Raw genomic sequence first — 18,934 nt, forward strand, 5'->3', positions numbered from 1 at the left:
TATAAAAAGTATAAAAAAAATATAGTAATTTTTTTTAATAATTAATTTATTTAGTTCAAGTGATATATTTTCAAAAGTAATATTTTAAAATAAAATTCATTACTTCGTGGGTACGAGAAAAGCCATGTAACGATCGGGAGACATGAGTATGGGCTTGTTACTACAGGAGACTGTCGACATGTCTTATTTACTAAGGAGACCTACAGTAACAATTTTAGATCGGTTTAGAAAGTCCAGGCTTAACTCGAGGCGTTTTAATATTTAGGGTAGGAAGAAATTTGAGTTTTAGGGGACGCGTGGAAGGGGCAAGGATACGTGTATATATATTAAGAAGAAAATGGAAGGGTTTTATATGACGTAAGATATGGGAATTAGAGATCACCCCTAACTCCAATAAACCCTAATTTTTGAATTTTGAGTATGGGAAATGGAAATCTGGTTCTTTTATTTTTTCTGTTAACAAACTTCCTCAAAATCCTCTCCCCTTATCTTCCCATGTCAGATGTCATCACGTTACTTCCCACTCTAATCTCTTCGCTAAATTACTCATTTACCCTCTCGTTTGAATCGAACCCTAGCTCTGATTAGTTAAAGTATGTACTCATAAACGTGTATGTTGGTTGAAGTCAGTTGAACTCGAAAAATATTTTAGACAAAAAAAATTAAAAACTCGAGTTGGATAGTTGGAATAGAGTTTGATTGGATTGTGAACCCTAATTTAGAGTTACTCGAGTTATCCTAACTCGTGAATCGAACTAAATCTTCAATTTTTTAAAAATTTAATCTAATTATTAAAAAAAAAATAATCCAAGTAGTTTAAGTTTTCGAATCATCAGGTTATCTGAACACCTAAGAGAGTTAGAATTTGAAATTTGAGATTCAACTTTTAATTTGAGATTCAACTTTTTGTCTATTGTTAAACTTGTAGGTTCAAACTCGGGAATGAATAACAATCTCTCACCTCAAACGCTTTATAATGTAAAAAATTCAACTTTATGCCTCTCGTCAAATTCGTAGGTTCAAACTTACGAATAAATGGGGATATCGAGCTCTCACCCCGTACATTTTGTAATGTCAAAAGGTATGAATTTCTGCCTCTTGTTAAACTCGTACGTTCAAACCTATGAATAAGAAGGAAACATTTTGTAACATTGAAGATTCGATTTTTTGGCCCTCGTAAAACTCGTAGGTTAAAACTCACGAATAAGTAAGAATAGCGGGCTCTCACCATAAACATTTTCTAATGTCAAAGATTCGACTTTCTGTCTCGGGTTAAATGTTAAGGTTCAAACTCACGAGTAAATAGGGACACTGAGCTCGTAAAAGATTCGGAACCATTAAAACTTTCTAAACATTATTAGTGATAAAACTATAATCGAAATTACCAAATGAGGCAAGAAATAGAAAAAGAGTATGAAAAGGGAAATTGAAAATGATGGGAAGATCTGTTAAGATAATTATAAAAAGAGAAGAAAAAAGGTAAAGGGCATAATTGTAATTATGTCGTTCCCGAATCCCTTCTTTCTTCTCTCTGTATCTCTCTGTTTGTCTCTGCAAATCCTTTTGAATCTGTAGCTCAAAAAGGTTGCTTAAAGGCCCTTCACTGTTTCCTTCCGAGAGAAAATTAAGCAAAAAGTGTGTTCAACGGCGACAAAAGTTTCTATTTACAGTAACCCAACGCCAAGAGAATCGCTCTGATGCAATGGTCCGCGCCGCAATGGCGCCCACTTTCTCTCTCTCTCTCTAGGGTTTTTCGTTTTTTTCCCTGTATGGAGGAGAATACTGTTTCTCTCACATCAGGGACCGACTCCGACTTTCTCAATCTCCATCTTTATCTCTATACCTGGAATTCTGTGCGTTTCTGCTAAGATTTTGATGGAATTCTCAGTCGGCAACCGGCTTTCTTCTTCTCATTTTCTTTTTAATTCTTCTTAACTCACATCTCTGGCTGCTTCCGTCAGTGAATTGCTGTCGCATCCGTCATCTTTTAAATGCTCTGATATTGTATTTTAACTTCCCTTTTCCTCGAATTCTGCTGATTTGAGATAAGGGTGTTGGTGAGGTGGAACTCTGATTCTTCGATTTATGGCATTTCCTTTTTGTTTTTGTTGGTACATGGGGAGTTTTCGCAAAAGTGTAGTTTTGTAATTGTGTTTGGCGGTTAATTTTAGGGTGTGCGAGCTTGCAGGGGGGATATAATGGATGTTTTTCTTAACTTTATAATGGCGAAGGATAGTAAGCTTAGGAGTATAAGTCTTGGCCGCTGTCGTTGGATGGAATTCTAGCATTACTTGCCATTTGATTTCTGAAATTGATCTTGATTAACCAAAATGGAAAACCCCTTTTCGTCCAAGGAGGAAGGGATGATGGGGTATTGGGGACCTTCCAGAACTCAGGCCGAAACTATGAATTCCACTGACGCTGGAATGAGGATTTTGAGTCCTGAAGATGTCCTCCCCACCTTCTCTGACATGATGAATTTTGATTCTTATGCGGCAATCGATCAGATTTTCACATCTTGTGGGTTTTCATCGATGCCCCAAGTGAGTACTTGCGGTTCTATCGAGGGCTTGTCTTTTGTAGAAGGGGGGTGCCATGAAGGATTCCCTCTGAATGAACATGGTGGAGCTTCTATTTCCATGGCGAATTCTTTTACTTGTGGGGACAAGGCGATGTTTCAGCTGCCAGACACTGAATTTGGGGTGTCTAATGTTTCGGACAACGCAAACAAAGTAGATTCTAAATCAAATGATGTCCCTGTAGACATGGATAGCTGTCTGATCTCTAGGCCGTTTGGTTGGTCACTTGATGAGAAAATGCTGAGGGTTTTATCCATGTTTAAAGAGTCATCACCTGGAGGTATTTTGGCTCAAGTCTGGGTTCCTGTGAAGCATGGAGACCAATTCTTCTTGAGCACCAGCGAGCAGCCATATTTGCTTGATCAAATGCTCACAGGGTACCGTGAAGTGTCGAGGTCGTTTACATTCTCAGCAGAAGGAAAACTGGGTTCTCTCCTTGGGCTTCCTGGTCGTGTTTTCACCTCCAAACTCCCAGAATGGACATCAAATGTTAGATATTACAGTGACCACGAGTATCTGAGAATGCAACATGCAATCGGTCATGACGTTTATGGATCGATTGCCTTACCGGTATTCAATAACGAAGTCGAAAAATCATGCTGTGCCGTACTTGAAGTTGTTACTACAAAGGAGAAGCCCAATTTTGATGCAGAAATCGACATTGTTTCCCAAGCACTAGAGGTTAGTTCTCTTTATGCACTAGTTTATCGTTAACTTCCTGATATAAAATTGTTACAAATGATCTCATTTGCTATTTTCTAGTGATATTTTTCTTGCATTCCACTTTTTATGAGCTTTATGAACAATTATACCATATGGTTCTATTGACTGACATCTCTTTGGACCATGATCGTTGCAGACTGTTAGCTTGAGCACTGTTCCGCCTCCTCGACTATATTCGCAGGTACTATATTATTTTTAGTTTTTTCTGCAATTTCCTTATAGCAATATGTAATAACTCTTCAGTGATTATTTAGGTTAAATATAAAGATCGATCTTTAGCGTTTATGATATTTTTCTATTTTATCTTAGTTCTCTTAAGCTTTTGCTGTTAATACTCATTGAATCAATTGATTTAAATTGAATGTTTCTGAATTAATTATCTGCGGTGGACGGTCATATTTTTCTATGGACCTGCTCCTATGGAATGCTTAATGAACTATCCGATTCATATGACGTTGAGTGATTGAGAGAAGTTGAAAGAGTAGAAAAGGGGGAGAGAGATTGAGAAAGCGGGAGATCGCGAGTGAGGGGGAGAGAGAAGTTGAAATAGCGGTCTTCGTTATTAGTCTTTTTCAATTCTACATCGTTACGGGTTTAGTTATATCAATGAAATATTTATTACAGTGCTTGAAGAAGAACCAGAGAGCTGCATTGGCGGAGATAGTGGACGTGCTACGTGCTGTATGTCATGCACATAGACTACCTCTTGCCCTAACCTGGATTCCTTGTTGTTATTCTTTCGACGCCGTTGATGAGGTTGCAAGAGTTCGTGTTAAGGAGAACAACATTAACCCAGAGGAGAAATTTGTATTATGTATTGAGGAAACAGCATGTTATGTGAATGACAAATCAACTCAAGGATTCGTGCATGCATGTCTGGAGCATCATCTTGAAGAAGGGCAAGGGATAGCTGGGAAAGCTCTTCAATCTAATCATCCCTTCTTTTATCCTGACGTGAAGGCATATGATATTAATAAATATCCGCTGGTCCATCACGCACGCAAGTTCGGTTTGAATGCTGCAGTTGCAATCAGGCTGAGAAGCATGTACACCGGCAACGATGATTATATACTTGAATTCTTTCTACCTGTCAATATGAAAGGAGCTGCAGAACAACAACTATTGTTAAACAATCTCTCTGTTACCATGCAAAGAATGTGCAGGAGTTTGAGGACAGTTTCAAAGGAAGAACTAATAGGGGCTGAGGATTCTGTTGTTGACTTTCAGAGTGGATTAATTGGGAAGTCCACAACTACATCAATGAGAAACTCGCAATCCACGGTAACAGACAGTGAAAAAAGGGTGTCTAACTCGATAAATAATGGAGCTGAAGCGGAATGTCCTGAGAAGCAGGTTATTTTGCTCCTGTATTCCTATGTGTTGTTCTATTGTTTCTCTTGTTCTTTCCATTTTGCTATTTTCTTCAAGTTTTGGCACATTTACGAACAAGCAATGGATTGATCTTTAACAGTTACTTATGCGCCTTATCTTGCAGATGACTGATGGATCATGGAAGCAGGGTGAGAAAAAACGTAGCACATCCGAAAAAAACGTGAGCTTGAGTGTTCTACAGCAATATTTTTCTGGGAGTCTCAAGGATGCAGCAAAGAGCATTGGTGGTGAGCGCGTATTTTATTTCTTCCTTATTTTTGATGAACAACCATCTTTCATTCACATAAATCAAAATATAGAAAAAAGGCCGCATGAAAAAAAACCAATGGCCAACAAACGCTGGACAACAGAACAGAACTTAAGAAATGATCGCTGTTGACTTCTGGAGTATGACCTAGAGATTTAGAAATCCATCAACCTGAAACCTCCTCTCATGACTAATATAGATTAAAAAAGGTTATGGTTTCTTTCCGACCAAGTAGTCTATAAAACAAGTAGACGAGCTAAAAGTTTCCCGTAGATGGCATCGATCTCTCTGTAGTAAAAAGGAAGTGCCCCGGTGGTCTACATTTCCGAAGTTTACTTGTGCTAGTTAGGGCCTTGGACTAAGGTACTGTTTAAGGTGTTAATAACAACATCTATAATTCTAGTCATTGATTGTGAAATCCCTCTGCTTTGTAAGGTGACAGTTTAATGCTGTACAGTTGAAGTATGCAACGTTGTGGACTTAGCCATGCGTTCGGGATTTTCGTATCATGAAAAATGATTTTGAAGTACTAAAAACATATTTTCAAGTGATTTTGAATCTGACCACAGTGACTTCAACGATTTCAAAATTACTTCCCAACACGTTGCTAATGTCTCCATTTAAGCCTAGTCGTGTCATAAGGGTTTAGAAGAAACTTTATATGTTCACTTACTAATATCTCTCTTCTTTTCTTTTTTTTTTTTTTTGGCATTTTTAGTTTGTCCAACAACGCTGAAAAGAATATGCAGACAACACGGGATTTTGAGGTGGCCGTCCCGTAAAATAAACAAGGTAAACCGTTCGTTAAGGAAAATACAGACGGTTCTTGATTCTGTGAAGGGGGTGGAGGGCGGCCTGAAGTTTGATCCAACTACAGGGTGTCTTATGGCTGGTTCTCTTATTCCAGAACTCAATGCACAAAATAGTCTTCTCTTCTCTGATAATAACCCAGCTATACCAAACCTTGACCCGTTCCTTCATGACGTAAATTCGGTTCCTTCTGCCCCTTTCAATACTCAGAATTCTGCCATCAAACTGGAAATGGACGAGTCTTCCGTTTCTATATCCCAAAGAACGTCATCGAGGGGTGTTCTCATTCCAGAGAAGGAACCGAATGTTCGCCAGCGTGATTGTAGTGAAGGTTTGGAGTCCGCTGGTGTAGATGCTGCATCATGCCAGCTTGCTGATCTGGATATGATGAGTTGGGATGTCCAAGGGAATGCCTCAGTTTCTATTGCTGCTAAAAAAAGTGACAGATTGGATTTTGTGAAGAACGATTTGAGATCAGGAGATGCCGACTGCCAATTTATGGCCAAGAGCTCGATCTCTTTTGCAGCTGCTGATGAAGTCGGTACCGAGATGAATGAACATTACCAGCCAACTACTTCGAGCATGAGCGACTCATCAAATGGCTCTGGCTTAATGATTCATGGCTGTTCATCTAGCAGTCAGAGCGTCGAGAGGAAGCATTTGCCAGAAAAAGTTGGCTCGGTTGACAGCGAATCCAAGATTATTGTAAAAGCTTCATACAAAGACGACACAGTTCGATTCAAGTTCGATCCTTGTTTAGGATATCTCCAGCTGTACGAAGAAGTTGGCATGCGATTCAAGCTAAACCAAGGAACATTTCAACTCAAATACCTAGACGATGAAAAAGAATGGGTGATGCTAGTAAGCAATTCAGACTTACAGGAATGTCTCGAGGTGATGGACGAAATCGGCACGAGAAATGTGAGGTTTCTCGTCCGTGATATCGCGTGTGCCGTGGGCAGTTCAGGTAGCAGTAGTTGCTTCCTATCTGGATGTTCCTAACAAGTAATTGGATAACCTTCAAACCAACATGTCACTACGAAAGGAAGGTTGATCATGCTACCACGTCGAGACCACCACGGTTCACATGAAAGAGTATCTCCATTAACACTGAGCTCTCTTCGATAGCACACCAATATTTGGGGCAAGTCGAGGTGCAGCTCAACGTCGTGCTGACTCAGCACGACCATGTTGTTTTATAAGCTTAGGGGATCAGGAAATAAGTTCTACTTATAGGTTGAATGAATAGGGTTGTAAATGATAAGTTAGGAAGGGGATGCGTTTGATTTAGAGGGGAATGAAAGCATTCTGTTTAAAAGAAGGCTTAGTTCCTTACTCTGTAATCATTTTTTTTTTTTCTTCTGTAATATAAATAAAGTTCGTTATTGGTAGCTGTAATATCTGGACAAGGAAAATAATTTAATATAAGTTCTAAATAATTAAATTATTATTATTTTAAATGGGCCAATAAAATAATTAATAAATAAAAAGTAAATTCTAAAAATACAATATTTTAAAATATAAATTTAAAATTTAGATACCAAATGCAATATTAATTCTTTATCGTTATTACTCTGTTTCAAAACCCTACTTCAAAACCCTATTTAACGTTCAGGCATCCCTCCTACCCATTACCAGCCACCGCGTTTTACCCGCGGCACCCCGAATCCTGCAGGTTGTTCCTGCCCGACGCTGTCTCAGTCGCCGCCGCAGTCTGCACTCTCAGCCTTCCCGCTGCTGTCTTCCTCTCCCTCTATTTCAGAAACTCAGTGGTTCAGCATTTTACCCGCGTCAGGTTTTAGTTTTAGTTTTAGTTTTAGTTTTTGTTGTTGTTTTGTTTGGTTGTCTTATGCTGGTTTATTCACTTCACCCACGGAGAAGGAAATAAAGATTTTTTTTTTTTTTTTTTTTTTTTTTTTTTTTTTTTTTGTTGATTTATTCTTCCACCAATGTTCAATGAATCTAAATGAAAACAGAACAATAAGAGTGTTTTCCTCGTAAGTTACAAAGAATGATTCAATTAATCAATGAAATGCAAACCACGACTGATTTCATGTTTCTTGCCCTTTTTGTTTTTTATCCAAACACTTGAACTGATTTGAACTCCTTCCAAATTCTGGAATTCCGAACAGGGTTAATCTCTCACTACTCCAAGGAGGCTTTCATTTCGCCTTGGATATGGGGAAGAAACGTAATAACGAGAAACAGAAGGTAATTCTACCGCCGGACCTTCCACCAGAGGTTACCGAGGAAGAAATTGAGGTCTCCGATGAGGATTTGGAGTTTGTCAAGGAGAACCAGGACTATGCCGTCTCTGTTACTCGTCTAGACACTAAATCCATTACCAAGTTTGTATTAAATTTCCATGAGCTACTTTTTGAATTGTGTTTTTTCGTTGCTGCCTTTCGTAACGAGAGAGTGAAAATTATAGTTTCTGTGGTCCTTAGGACAGCCGGTAAGAATATTACTGGAGTAAATTATGTGTTGAACATTTTAATTTATTGTTCTTGAAGGCATGTTACACGTGTTGCTAATGTTGAAGAAGATGCTTTGGAGGTTTTATATGAGAAGCGTCTGCGCAAGAAGCCACTGCCGAAACCGGAGGAGGAAAATAAGACCCAGGTTGATCGTGTAGATGCTCTTCCTGTCAAAACACTTGGGGGGGAACTTTACTACCGGACATGTATATCTTACTTGTCTTCTTTGTCTCATATTATGTCCAGCTACATTTGCATATTCACTCTCTTACTGCTTGCAGCAAAAACATCTGATGCACCTGAAGATGGTGGGAACGAAGAGGCAATGGAAGAGGACAGGGTAGATAATGGTGTATTGAAGTTAACTAAAGCGGAAAGGAGGGCAAAGCTGAAGAAAACTAAAAAGGTTGCCAAGAAACAAGAGGATGTGACCAAAGCTGAAGAAGTTAAACCAACCCCACAAGCAGCAGTTTTGGTATTCTTCTGCGATTTCACTCTCCTTCTCCTTTATAGCACTGTTGCATAAAATAATGTCTGTAGTTTTTTCATGAAAAAGATATTGAAATTACCTCAACTCGTGGGCTTGTTCTTATAAAAAAAAAAAAAAATCGTGGGCTTGTTAAGCTGGTAGACAAGAAAATTCTTTGGTTTCGGCCTGCTTGTCTGACTGGCTCTTAATACAATAGGAAAATGTTCATATAATATCCTATTCCTGGGTTTGTTTCAAGTTGAAAACCATCTTTCACTAAGTTGAAATAAAAAAAAAAAAAAAAAAAGTGGCCACAAAAAGCCACGGCCACACAAATCATGTGGCTTCCACAATTTCTAGTAATAAAAATAATATACAGGGTTGCGACAATTGCTAGTAATAAAAATAAAGGGAAGTTCCTGAAAGAATCATAACAAGTAACATATTGGACTGTTCAGAGGGATATCCTTTACCTACCAATTCTGTCTATCACGTGATATTTTAATAGACTAGTTTAATTTCTATTCAGATTCGGTTTCTTTAATTATCTCTTTTCTTGAAGGACAAAATGTTGCATCATTATTCGTTCCACCGGCAATTAGAAGCTATGAAGCATGAACATTTTGTTTCAGTAAAGTGTCTGTGTTGGACATGGATATGTCCGGACACATGTCCGACACTCTAATTTTTTTTTCTTCTAATTTTGGACACAGCTACGTTTGGATATTGCTCTAGAAAATATTTAACCTATAAATTTGGAAAAAGAAATTGAGATGCTATTATAGATTAAAACCTTATATATTGATCAATCCAAAAGTATTAGGAGGAGATCTTCATCCTCTAGTCATAACGAAGTAAATCTTTGTATATCTTTTAAGATTTCAAATAGCGTTAATTGGACTAACTTTGTATGTTTTTGGTGAAGTATATTTTGTTTTTATGTTAAACTTGCATGTTTTGTCTATAAACAAATATTAACATGACAATATACATATACTTTATATAACAAAGGTGACGAATGTGTTTGTGTTCTACTTTTAAGAAATTGACATGTTGCCTCATCTGTGTTGTGTTGTTTCTTGTGTCCGTGCTTCTTAGATTAGGAACTGCCACGTAGGATTCATGTACACTGGTTCAATGTGCTACTGTCTAATATGAGATTTCCTTTCCATAATTGTATGTTTGATCCTTGCATTTGTCGTTAATCTCCTTGTGATTCTAGACCTGGAAACTACTCTCTCGATCTCATATGATTGTTTTGTTAAATATTTCTCTGTTAAGGCGGAAGTGGTAGAAGATCTTACTGCTGAAAAGACATTTGAAAGTAAGAAGCAGAAACTTGCGGAGCTTGGAATTGCGTTGCTGGCAGACCCAAATTCCAATATTAAGTCTCTGAAGGACATGCTACAGATTGTTAAGGATAATGATCAAGCAATTGTGAAACTTGGACTTCTATCATTATTGGCTGTTTTTAAAGACATTATACCTGGGTTTGACACTGATTTTATTCGTCTTGCTCTTTTTAATAGTTCATAATATATTTGTTTGTTCGTCTTTAATTGCATCATTTACTTTTTTTTTGTGTAATGAAAAAGAAAAAATCATATAATTTCATTCCATTATAAAAAAAATTATCTTTAGCTATAACAAGTAATTATTATAATGTCATATAATGGTAATTATAGGTAGAAATTCCGAACTTTAAATTATATAGTCGCACATTTGTTTATTATTTTGATTCCAGAAATTATTATTCTAAAATTTTCTATACTGTGGAATGCATATACAGTTATCGGATTCGGCTTCCAACAGAAAAGGAGCTAGAAGTTAAAGTATCCAAGGATGTCAAGAAAATGCGGTACTATGAGTACACTCTTCTCACTACTTATAAGGTTTGTTCTCCTATTTATTTTCTTCTTTCCATGTAGTCTTGTCTTCTATGGCTTGGAATGTTGTTTTTCAATAGAACACTTTCAGAAATCAAAATCAGTGGAAATTTTCACAACTCTACCTTACTTTATACTCAATCAAGTCCTTTGGTTCACTTGTGGCATGTGATTAGATATTTGTATGAGATTATTTGTGAAGTGCATGTTTTCTACATCATGTGGCCACTGAAATTTCTTGATTTTTTGCTTTGAATAATTGGGGATCTCGATACCTTTTTATTAAAGACGATTTCCTTTAATGTGTTATCAAACTTAATTTTGCTTGTTGATATTTTTTTTGCACAAATTTTCCAGGGATACCTGCAGAAGCTGATGTCATTGGAGAAATCTACGGCATTTCAGCATATTGTTATTCGCTGTATCTGTACGTTGCTTGATGCAGTTCCCCACTTCAATTTTCGAGAGACATTGTTAGGCATTGTTGTTCAAAATATAAGCTCCCCTGATGATGTTGTTAGGTTAGCCTCTATTTATCTTCCTTTTCATGAACGAATATTGAAATAAGAAATTTTATATTCATTCCTGTTATTACATGTTAAAAATTTTAAGAATAAAATAGTGCAATAGCACTAGTCAAGTTTATTATTTTTTTTTTTTCACATCATCAACGAATGGCTCGTTTGTTCCTGAAGTTGTGAAATTGTGCATTTCTTAGTTTGTACATCTTTTCTGTTCCTGGGTTTTGAAAGTGTGCATGTGTTTTCTCCCAATCCCGGGTTTTTTTCTCTCTGCCTAGAATATGCTCCAACATTTATGCTCAAATGATATTTTTGGATTGGCAGAAAACTCTGTAGTGGTGCTATTAAGTCTTTATTTATCAATGAGGGAAAGCATGGTGGTGAGGCGACTGTGGAGGCTGTCCGGTTGATTGCTGATCATGTGAAATTTCATGACTGCCAATTGCATCCTGATTCCATCCAGGTTTGAATTCTCATTCTTGCCCCCTTTTTTTAAGCATATGAGGCTCATGCTTTCTTTTAGAAGTTTATGCCTTGACGCAAGCATATTGAAGCTAAGTTTTGCTGCTCTTGTAGTTGTTAGAGAAACTATACCGTCTATTTTCAAAATGTAGACATCTACTTCTTTAATTCCTCTTTTTCTCGGCCTGTTTTTTTGTTTAGTGACTCATGGTTATACATTTTATGCAATTTACTCGGTCCCTTTTTTAAAAAAAAGTTATTGGAGCTTCTGCCTCACACCACCTCATTGCATATGTGTGTGCATGATATGGCCATGAAATACGGGATTTGTCTTTTTGTAGTAACTTCTTAAATTTAGAGCTCTCTGCATCTGGATAAAAAGTAAAATGGAAGATGCTTGAGTCAAGGTTGGGATGACATGAGTTACATTAGCTGTGGTTCAGCTACAATTTTGGTTTTTGTTGTCTTTCAAGTCTTTCACAGATGAACTTATAAAAATACGGGGAACTAGCCTGGTTTGAAGATACAAGGATCAAATGAGCTTGAAGCCTAGTTATTAAAAAATGTGCTTGAAAGCTATATCACGTGTGGTTTCCAGATATTAAATTATTTTAAATTTTCAATTGTTAATCTCAAGGCATGCGCACAGACTCATTTGTTGTTGAAATGAAACATTGAAGTGCAGTCTATTTCTTTGGGTTTATTTTTTTTCTCTCTCAAAGTTTCCTGTTCGCGACTTTTTCCAGCCTTTCATGCATCTAACATTTGACGAGGATTTGAGAAGAGCAGAAAAGCAAGATGAGCATAATAAAGTAAAGAACAAAAAACAATGGAAAAAAAAGAATCGTGAGGAAAAAAAGAATCGTGAGGAATCAAGTCATTCGCAAGGGAATGATGGAAGACAAAGTACGAGGACAAAGTTTACTGAAGAGGTATTAATGTTGCCTATTATTTTCTTTTTTCCCTTTCTCAATTGATTTGGCATCTTTTTAGCTGGTAAAGGATGATTGTTTGTGATGTTTCTCATAGGTTGCTGCGGATTACAGGGCTGCTTCTCTTGCTCCAGATGTGATGAAGCAAAGAGAGATGCAGTCAGATACACTTCGTGCTGTATTTGAAACATATTTCCGAATCTTAAGGCATACAATGCAGTCATTAAAGGCTAGGTAAGTTATTATTATTTAGAGCTTGCACGTTGTTTGTATTGCATTGGTTTGTGTTCTCTTCAACAATTCGGTCTTACAAAAAAATGTCCAAGTACTTTTATGTGCTTGTGCATGTACAAGAGTGAGCAAGATGGCATGAAATCTCTTTTAATATTCATTTAACTGTACTTCAATTTAATTAAAATATTATGAATCATTTTACGCATCTCTAATATAACTTTTTATCTTTTGAGTTGAACTAAACTTTTCAATTACTGTACAAATATGAAGAAAGATTGGTGTTTTACTTTTTCTGAAAAAAGGGTACATAACTAAACAAGAGCAAACCATACCATTTGTTTGTTTCAGTTCAGTTCCTTTTTTTAAGCTTGATGCTAACGGGAAACTACTCTTAAAAGTTAAATCAATTGATCCTTGTATATACCCTAGAGAGGGAGGCTCCCTCCTTTAGCTCGAGTCTTTGACTGGATGTTGGTGTAGGGATACTGGTCTGCTTGAATTGTCCTTAAGCTTGAAAATTTAAATTTGATCAGACATGTTGATTCATGAAAGCTTTGGTGTCTTTGTATCTTCATGGATTTTGAATTGTTTTTCAATGTACGTTGCATCTTACGCAACTCAGACTGCTGAACCAAGTATCTTTCATTTATTATGAAGGCCTGAAGCAAATATTACTGCATCTACTACTACTAGCCCATCTGGATCCCATCCTCTGCTTGCTCCATGTTTGAATGGGTTGGGGAAATTTTCTCATCTGATCGATTTAGATTTCATGGGAGATCTTATGAATTATCTAAAAAGGCTTGCTTCTGGTGATGATAAATCTTCTGAGAAACAGTCGCAATGTTTGACCGTTTCTGAGCGCCTTCAGTGTTGCATCGTGGCATTTAAAGTAATGAGGAAAAACCTTGATGCTTTGAATGTTGATCTTCAGGACTTTTTTGTCCAGCTGTACAATATTTTACTCGAGTACAGGCCTGGAAGGTTAGTGCTGAACTCTTAAACCATAATGCTAAAATTGTTGCTCGTTCTTTTAAAAGCAAGCCTGGTTAATGTTTGTTCCAAGGATTATTTTAATATTTATGCTCTTCATTACAAAAAGTTCCCTGATAACGTCATTCAAGTTCCAATCACAGAGATCATGGTGGATTGTTAGCTGAAGCTTTGAAGATAATGTTGTGCGATGATAGACAGCATGACATGCAAAAGGCAGCTGCATTCATTAAGCGTTTGGCTACTTTCTCATTATGCTTTGGATCTGCAGAGTCGATGGCAGGTATATTAAGAAGCTTGTAAATTCCTTTTAGTTTTGAAAAATATTTTCATGACTTTTATTTAACCTTGTATATGTGGTGGCTATTTACAGCCTTGGTCACCGTAAGGCATCTTCTTCTGAAAAATGTCAAGTGCCGCAACCTTTTGGAAAACGATGCTGGGGGAGGTTCAGTGTCTGGCTCAATAGCGGTAAGGTTTCATTATAACTTTCTCATTACACCGGGTTTTTCATGATTAAACTTCATTTGTGCTGCTCATCTCTGTATGATGTTTATCCCCCCGAATTTCATGAACGCGAGAAAACAAAAAATTACCAAAGAATGTAGCTTTCCAAGTCCTTAAAAAAGTATTTTAAGCTGATCAAAGTATGCTTTTCATATAATTTACATATAATGATTTGCCTGCGAAATTGAACTATTGATTGAATCACCCCACCTCAACCCTACTCAAAGGAGGAAAGAGAGACTAATTTTTGCTAACTTGATATGCAGAAATATCAACCATATGCTTCTGACCCAACATTGAGTGGCGCTCTTGCTTCTGTCCTTTGGGAACTTAATCTTCTGTGGAAGCATTATCATCCAACTATCTCAACGATGGCAGCGAGCATATCAAGCATGAATAATGCTCAAAACCAAGTTTATATCTCCACTGTTTCTCCCCAACAGGCATTCAAAGACTTGTCGCTGGAACAAGAGTCTTTCAACCCACAGTTTAATGTACGAAAAGTTAACAAGAAAAAAAGAGGCAGGGAATCATCCGAGCCTACTCTCGATACTTGCAGCGCAATCGACGAAAATGAAGTGAAAGAGAAACTTTCAACAAGATTCTTTCTTCTCCGGGACATCAAGGAGAATGAAAGGTTGAGAGCTGAATTGGAGCGTACCACTTTGTCTTTGCAGCTATACGAAGAATACAAAAGGCAAAAGAGAAAAACCAAAAAGTCCAAGAATGTTTAATTTTGTTTAGGTTATTTTACAGACCTTCAAAAAAATTTGATATTTTTGTATAAATTCTTCGTGGTTGCAAGAAATGTAGACCGATTTAGTTGAGAGGAAATGTAAAAGTTCTTCGTGGTTGCAAGAAAATGTAAACCAAAAATTAGTCTCTCAAACTTCATGAATATGAAATAGATAAAAATAACTAAGAAAGAGGTGAGTGAAAATCGTGTTTATAAGGTCCTCCAAAAACTTCAAATTTAATGAAAATTTTGAAGGTGATAATGCTAAAAGTTCAACAAGGTCCTCCGAGAGAGAGAGAGAGAGAGAGAGAGAGAGAGAGAGAGAGAGAGGTCCAAGAACGAGGGGATAAGAACGTTTTTCGCGTTGGTTTATATTTGTCTTTTCCTTTTCCCGAAAAGTTGATATGATAATCGAAGCTTTCCGGGAAGACTGGGACCGACCCGGATTGGATCCTTCCTACTTCCTACCAATAAATTTCCGCCCATAAGCTGACGGATTTCTTCGTGTTTGGTGTGTTTTTAGACCTCCTTTGAGCGAGAGACTTTCATCTCTACCTATTTCTGATGCAATTTCTCTGCCACTTCCATGGATTCCAAGCCTCCTCAGCCTGCAGGTTTGCGAGATTCTTCCCTCTTTTTTCTTCTGTTCTTTATTTCCACTGGGCTTTTGATGTCGGCTTGTGGTTATGGTTTTCCCCGAAGGAATTCTTGATTCCTTGTGGATTGTACAATGGGTCTTGCAATTTGATGAAGTACTTGTGCTTAATTGGGTTCTCGAAAGAGACTTCGGCGTCTTAATCAGATACCCTTTTCTTCTTGAATAATAAAACCCTAGCTCGGATTGTTCTTTTGTTGCTTCCCTTTGTTTTAGGGTCGAATTTTCTTGTCGATTAATGTCCGAAAAGTTGTCTGGTGTGACCTTGCTTGCTTCCAGTTTTGTCGTTCAAGGATGGGTCTCATGATGTGTTATGTGGTTGCACTATTTGCTTTGCGCTGCGTTCATTTTAGTGGACGAATTAATTAGGTTCTGCTAGATTGTGTTCTTATGGAGTAAGTGTACCGTTGATTCTGTAAAATTATCGCATTGGATGAACTACCGATGGATTTCTAGTGTATGCGTGTCCCCCTTGGCCTTTTATATTCGAAACTATGATCTGAATCAATCATGTTTACCGCTGAAGGCATCTATTTCTCCTGCCAGTTAATTTCGCTTCGGTTGGATGATCTCGAAATATGTTTGCTGTAGAAGTTGGGTTTATTTTCATTTTGCTGATTATGTGGCCATACTTTCTATTACTGCAGCTTCTAATCCTCCACCAAAACCTTGGGAACAAGTAGGGGGATCGTCGGGTCCAGCACCGTTTAAACCCCCATCGGCTGGCAATACAAGTGAGGTAGTTGAGGCTTCTGGGACTGCAAGACCTGGAGAAATCGTATCTAGTTCTGATAGGACTGCCACTGTTAATAGGAACTCACTTGGTAGGCCTGTTCCAACAAGACCTTGGGAGCAAAACTATGGGAATACCAGTTATGGAGGAGGTTTGGATTTAAATTTTTCATCTGCTTTACTACTTGAGTATGCATTCTATGGATTCTGAGATTCTTTTTTGTTTTTCTTAATGTAGCATATGGTTCGACAATGAATAATTCACTTTATGGTTCTGGTATGTATGGTTCTTCATCTTACGCCGGTGGAATGTATGGCGGTGGGATGTATGGGAACAGCATGTATAGAGGAGGTTATGGTGGAGGTTATGGATCTTCTGGTATGTATGGAGGTGGAATGTATAATAGTGGCTTTGGAGGTCCAATGGGTGGTTATGGAATGGGGATGGGTGGTCCTTATGGTGGTCAAGATCCAAATAACCCATATGGTCCTCCCTCATCTCCTCCAGGATTTTGGATGTCATTTCTGCGAGTGGTAAGCTATTTACTTGTCTCTGTTATCATCATGCTTGTTTATTTATTTTTGGTTGGGTGGACGGGATTGTAAGGTTCGGTCAGCGTATCGTTACAATTATCCATTGTTCTGATGTTTATTACCTTAGTGTAACAACCTAAGCCCACTGCTAGCAGATATTGTCTTCTTTGGACTTTCTCTTTTGGGCTTCCCCTCAAGATTTTGAAATGCCCTACTAGGCGGAAGTTTTCACACTCTTATAGGCAATGCTTCGTTCCCTCTCCAACCAATGTGGGATCTCACCATCCTCTCCCCTTGGGGGTTCAACGTGCCCTTATTAGGCTTTCCCTTATGGGCTTCCCCTTAAGGTTTTAAAACGCATCTACTAGGGAGAGGTTTCCATATCCTTATAGGGGATGTTTTGTTCCCCCTCTCCAACCAATGTGGGATCTCACAATCCTCCCCCCTCGAGGGCACGACGTTCTCGCTGGCACACCGCCCGATGTTTGGCCCTGATACCATTTGTAACCGCCCAAGCCCACTGCTAGCAGATATTGTCCTCTTTGGCCCGTTACGTATCGCCGTTAGTCGCACGGTTTTAAAACGCATCTGCTAGGTAGAGGTTTCCACCCGCTTATAAGGAATGCTTCGATCCCCTCTCCAATCAATGTGGGATCTCACAATCCACCCCCTTGGGGGCTCAATGTCCTCGTTGGCACACCGCCCGGTGTCTAGCTTTGATATCATTTTTAACAGTCCAAGCCCACCATTAGTAGATGTTGTATGTTTTGGCCCGTTATATCGCCATCAGTCTCACGGTTTTAAGACGTGTCTGCTAGGGAGAGGTTTCTACACTCTTGTAAGGAATGCTTCGTTCCCCTCTTCAATAGGATCTCACATTTAGTCTGTTTTATTGTGTCAAGTTGCAAACAATGCTGTCTAATAAAACCAAATAGTTTTCCTAAATTTTGCTTTATTCTCTTGAAAGTGCTTATTTTCAAATAATTACTTCTTAAAATTCTATTTTCGATCGAATTAAGGGTGAATTGATAAAGATTGTTTGATGTTCATGTTTGAACTCCTGATTTCTCACCTTTTTACTTCTCTGCAGATGCATGGTGTTGTGAACTGCTTCGGTCGAATATCTGTTCTGATTGACCAAAACACACAGGCGTTCCATATGTTCATGTCTGCACTACTTCAGGTGTGTGTGCTTGTCCTTTTGACTTCCCACCCTTTATAAATGTTTCATAGATTATGCTGAATACCAACAACAACGATACCTATTTAAACATCCGCCAACTTAAAACATAAAAGACTGTAAAAGCAACAGAAATGGTAGATGTTTCATTTTCAAAGCGGTGACATGAAAGTGAAAACTGGAACTTAAATCCTCATTAATGGTAGTAGACGTTTACCAATCCTACTTCTAGATGCTGAGAACCGTACCAAAAAGAACGTGGATATTTGATTGTGATCTAGAGGCTACCTTGAGTTGTACATGATGTAGATATACGTGTTTTCTTTATAAAGAAATAAACGTGGATATTTGATGATGTATTATTCCCGTGACAGCTTTTCGATCGCTCGGGTATGTTATACGGAGAGCTTGCTAGATTTGTCTTGAGGCTGCTTGGGATTAAAACCAAACCTAGGAAAGTTGGACAAGTAGGCCCTGATGGGCTTCCTCTTCCTGGGGCACCCCATCCTCATCAAGGCCGGAATTTTCTCGAGGGACCAAAGGCAGCTCCTGAAGGTTCATGGGATAATGTTTGGCCAAACGGTGGTCAGTAAATGAACAATGTCTCTTAATATAATTAGTCTATATCTTCAACAAGTCGCCATCTCTACAGCTTGTCGTCGTCAATTATTTCATTATAGGTTATATTTTTTTGTTCTGGAATCTGATAAGACAACGATATGAAATGATAAATCTGTTGTCTTTGACCTGAAATACCAGTTTACTGGTTCTTTGGGTTGTCGGGTTTAGTATTGTTTTGTTTTTAAAATTTTTTTGTTTGGTGGTGTTTGATCTATAAGATGTTGAACCACAAACTTTGAATTTG

General features: G+C 37.9%; 3 protein-coding genes across 3 annotated transcripts; all 3 read left to right on the forward strand.

The window, feature by feature from the left end:
* Positions 1-1,502: 1,502 nt before the first annotated feature.
* Positions 1,503-7,211, forward strand: LOC111800427 (protein NLP9). The gene is made up of 5 exons (XM_023684113.2): positions 1,503-3,260; positions 3,439-3,483; positions 3,927-4,655; positions 4,798-4,921; positions 5,660-7,211. Exons 1-5 carry the CDS (start codon positions 2,331-2,333, stop codon positions 6,751-6,753), a joined length of 2,922 nt encoding a protein of 973 aa, XP_023539881.2. The 5' UTR covers positions 1,503-2,330; the 3' UTR covers positions 6,754-7,211.
* A 125-nt stretch (positions 7,212-7,336) lies between these two features.
* Positions 7,337-15,095, forward strand: LOC111800096 (nucleolar complex-associated protein 3). Its single transcript, XM_023683676.2, has 14 exons — positions 7,337-7,546; positions 7,884-8,099; positions 8,265-8,434; positions 8,510-8,703; positions 9,979-10,187; positions 10,487-10,589; positions 10,941-11,104; positions 11,429-11,567; positions 12,313-12,498; positions 12,596-12,732; positions 13,390-13,716; positions 13,869-14,008; positions 14,099-14,196; positions 14,499-15,095. The coding sequence occupies exons 2-14, from the start codon at positions 7,930-7,932 to the stop codon at positions 14,964-14,966; spliced, it is 2,505 nt and encodes an 834-aa protein (XP_023539444.2). The 5' UTR covers positions 7,337-7,546; positions 7,884-7,929; the 3' UTR covers positions 14,967-15,095.
* A 218-nt stretch (positions 15,096-15,313) lies between these two features.
* LOC111800097 (peroxisomal membrane protein 13) lies at positions 15,314-18,822 on the forward strand. The gene is made up of 5 exons (XM_023683677.2): positions 15,314-15,582; positions 16,271-16,507; positions 16,594-16,889; positions 17,980-18,072; positions 18,444-18,822. Exons 1-5 carry the CDS (start codon positions 15,555-15,557, stop codon positions 18,660-18,662), a joined length of 873 nt encoding a protein of 290 aa, XP_023539445.2. The 5' UTR covers positions 15,314-15,554; the 3' UTR covers positions 18,663-18,822.
* Positions 18,823-18,934: the final 112 nt, after the last annotated feature.

Source organism: Cucurbita pepo, chromosome 8, assembly GCF_057944985.1.
Source record: "Cucurbita pepo subsp. pepo isolate OVF chromosome 8, ASM5794498v1, whole genome shotgun sequence".
Classification (NCBI taxonomy): domain Eukaryota; kingdom Viridiplantae; phylum Streptophyta; class Magnoliopsida; order Cucurbitales; family Cucurbitaceae; genus Cucurbita; species Cucurbita pepo.

Coding starts and splice junctions, on each gene's coding strand:
- LOC111800427 (XM_023684113.2), top strand. CDS start 2,331: ATGGAAAACCCCTTTTCGTCCAAGGAGGAAGGGATGATGGGGTATTGG. Junction 3,261..3,438: donor TTGTTTCCCAAGCACTAGAG/GTTAGTTCTCTT, acceptor TGATCGTTGCAG/ACTGTTAGCTTGAGCACTGT. Junction 3,484..3,926: donor CTCCTCGACTATATTCGCAG/GTACTATATTAT, acceptor TATTTATTACAG/TGCTTGAAGAAGAACCAGAG.
- LOC111800096 (XM_023683676.2), top strand. CDS start 7,930: ATGGGGAAGAAACGTAATAACGAGAAACAGAAGGTAATTCTACCGCCG. Junction 10,188..10,486: donor TTTAAAGACATTATACCTGG/GTTTGACACTGA, acceptor ATGCATATACAG/TTATCGGATTCGGCTTCCAA. Junction 11,568..12,312: donor TGCATCCTGATTCCATCCAG/GTTTGAATTCTC, acceptor GACTTTTTCCAG/CCTTTCATGCATCTAACATT.
- LOC111800097 (XM_023683677.2), top strand. CDS start 15,555: ATGGATTCCAAGCCTCCTCAGCCTGCAG. Junction 16,508..16,593: donor GAATACCAGTTATGGAGGAG/GTTTGGATTTAA, acceptor TTCTTAATGTAG/CATATGGTTCGACAATGAAT. Junction 18,073..18,443: donor TCATGTCTGCACTACTTCAG/GTGTGTGTGCTT, acceptor TTCCCGTGACAG/CTTTTCGATCGCTCGGGTAT.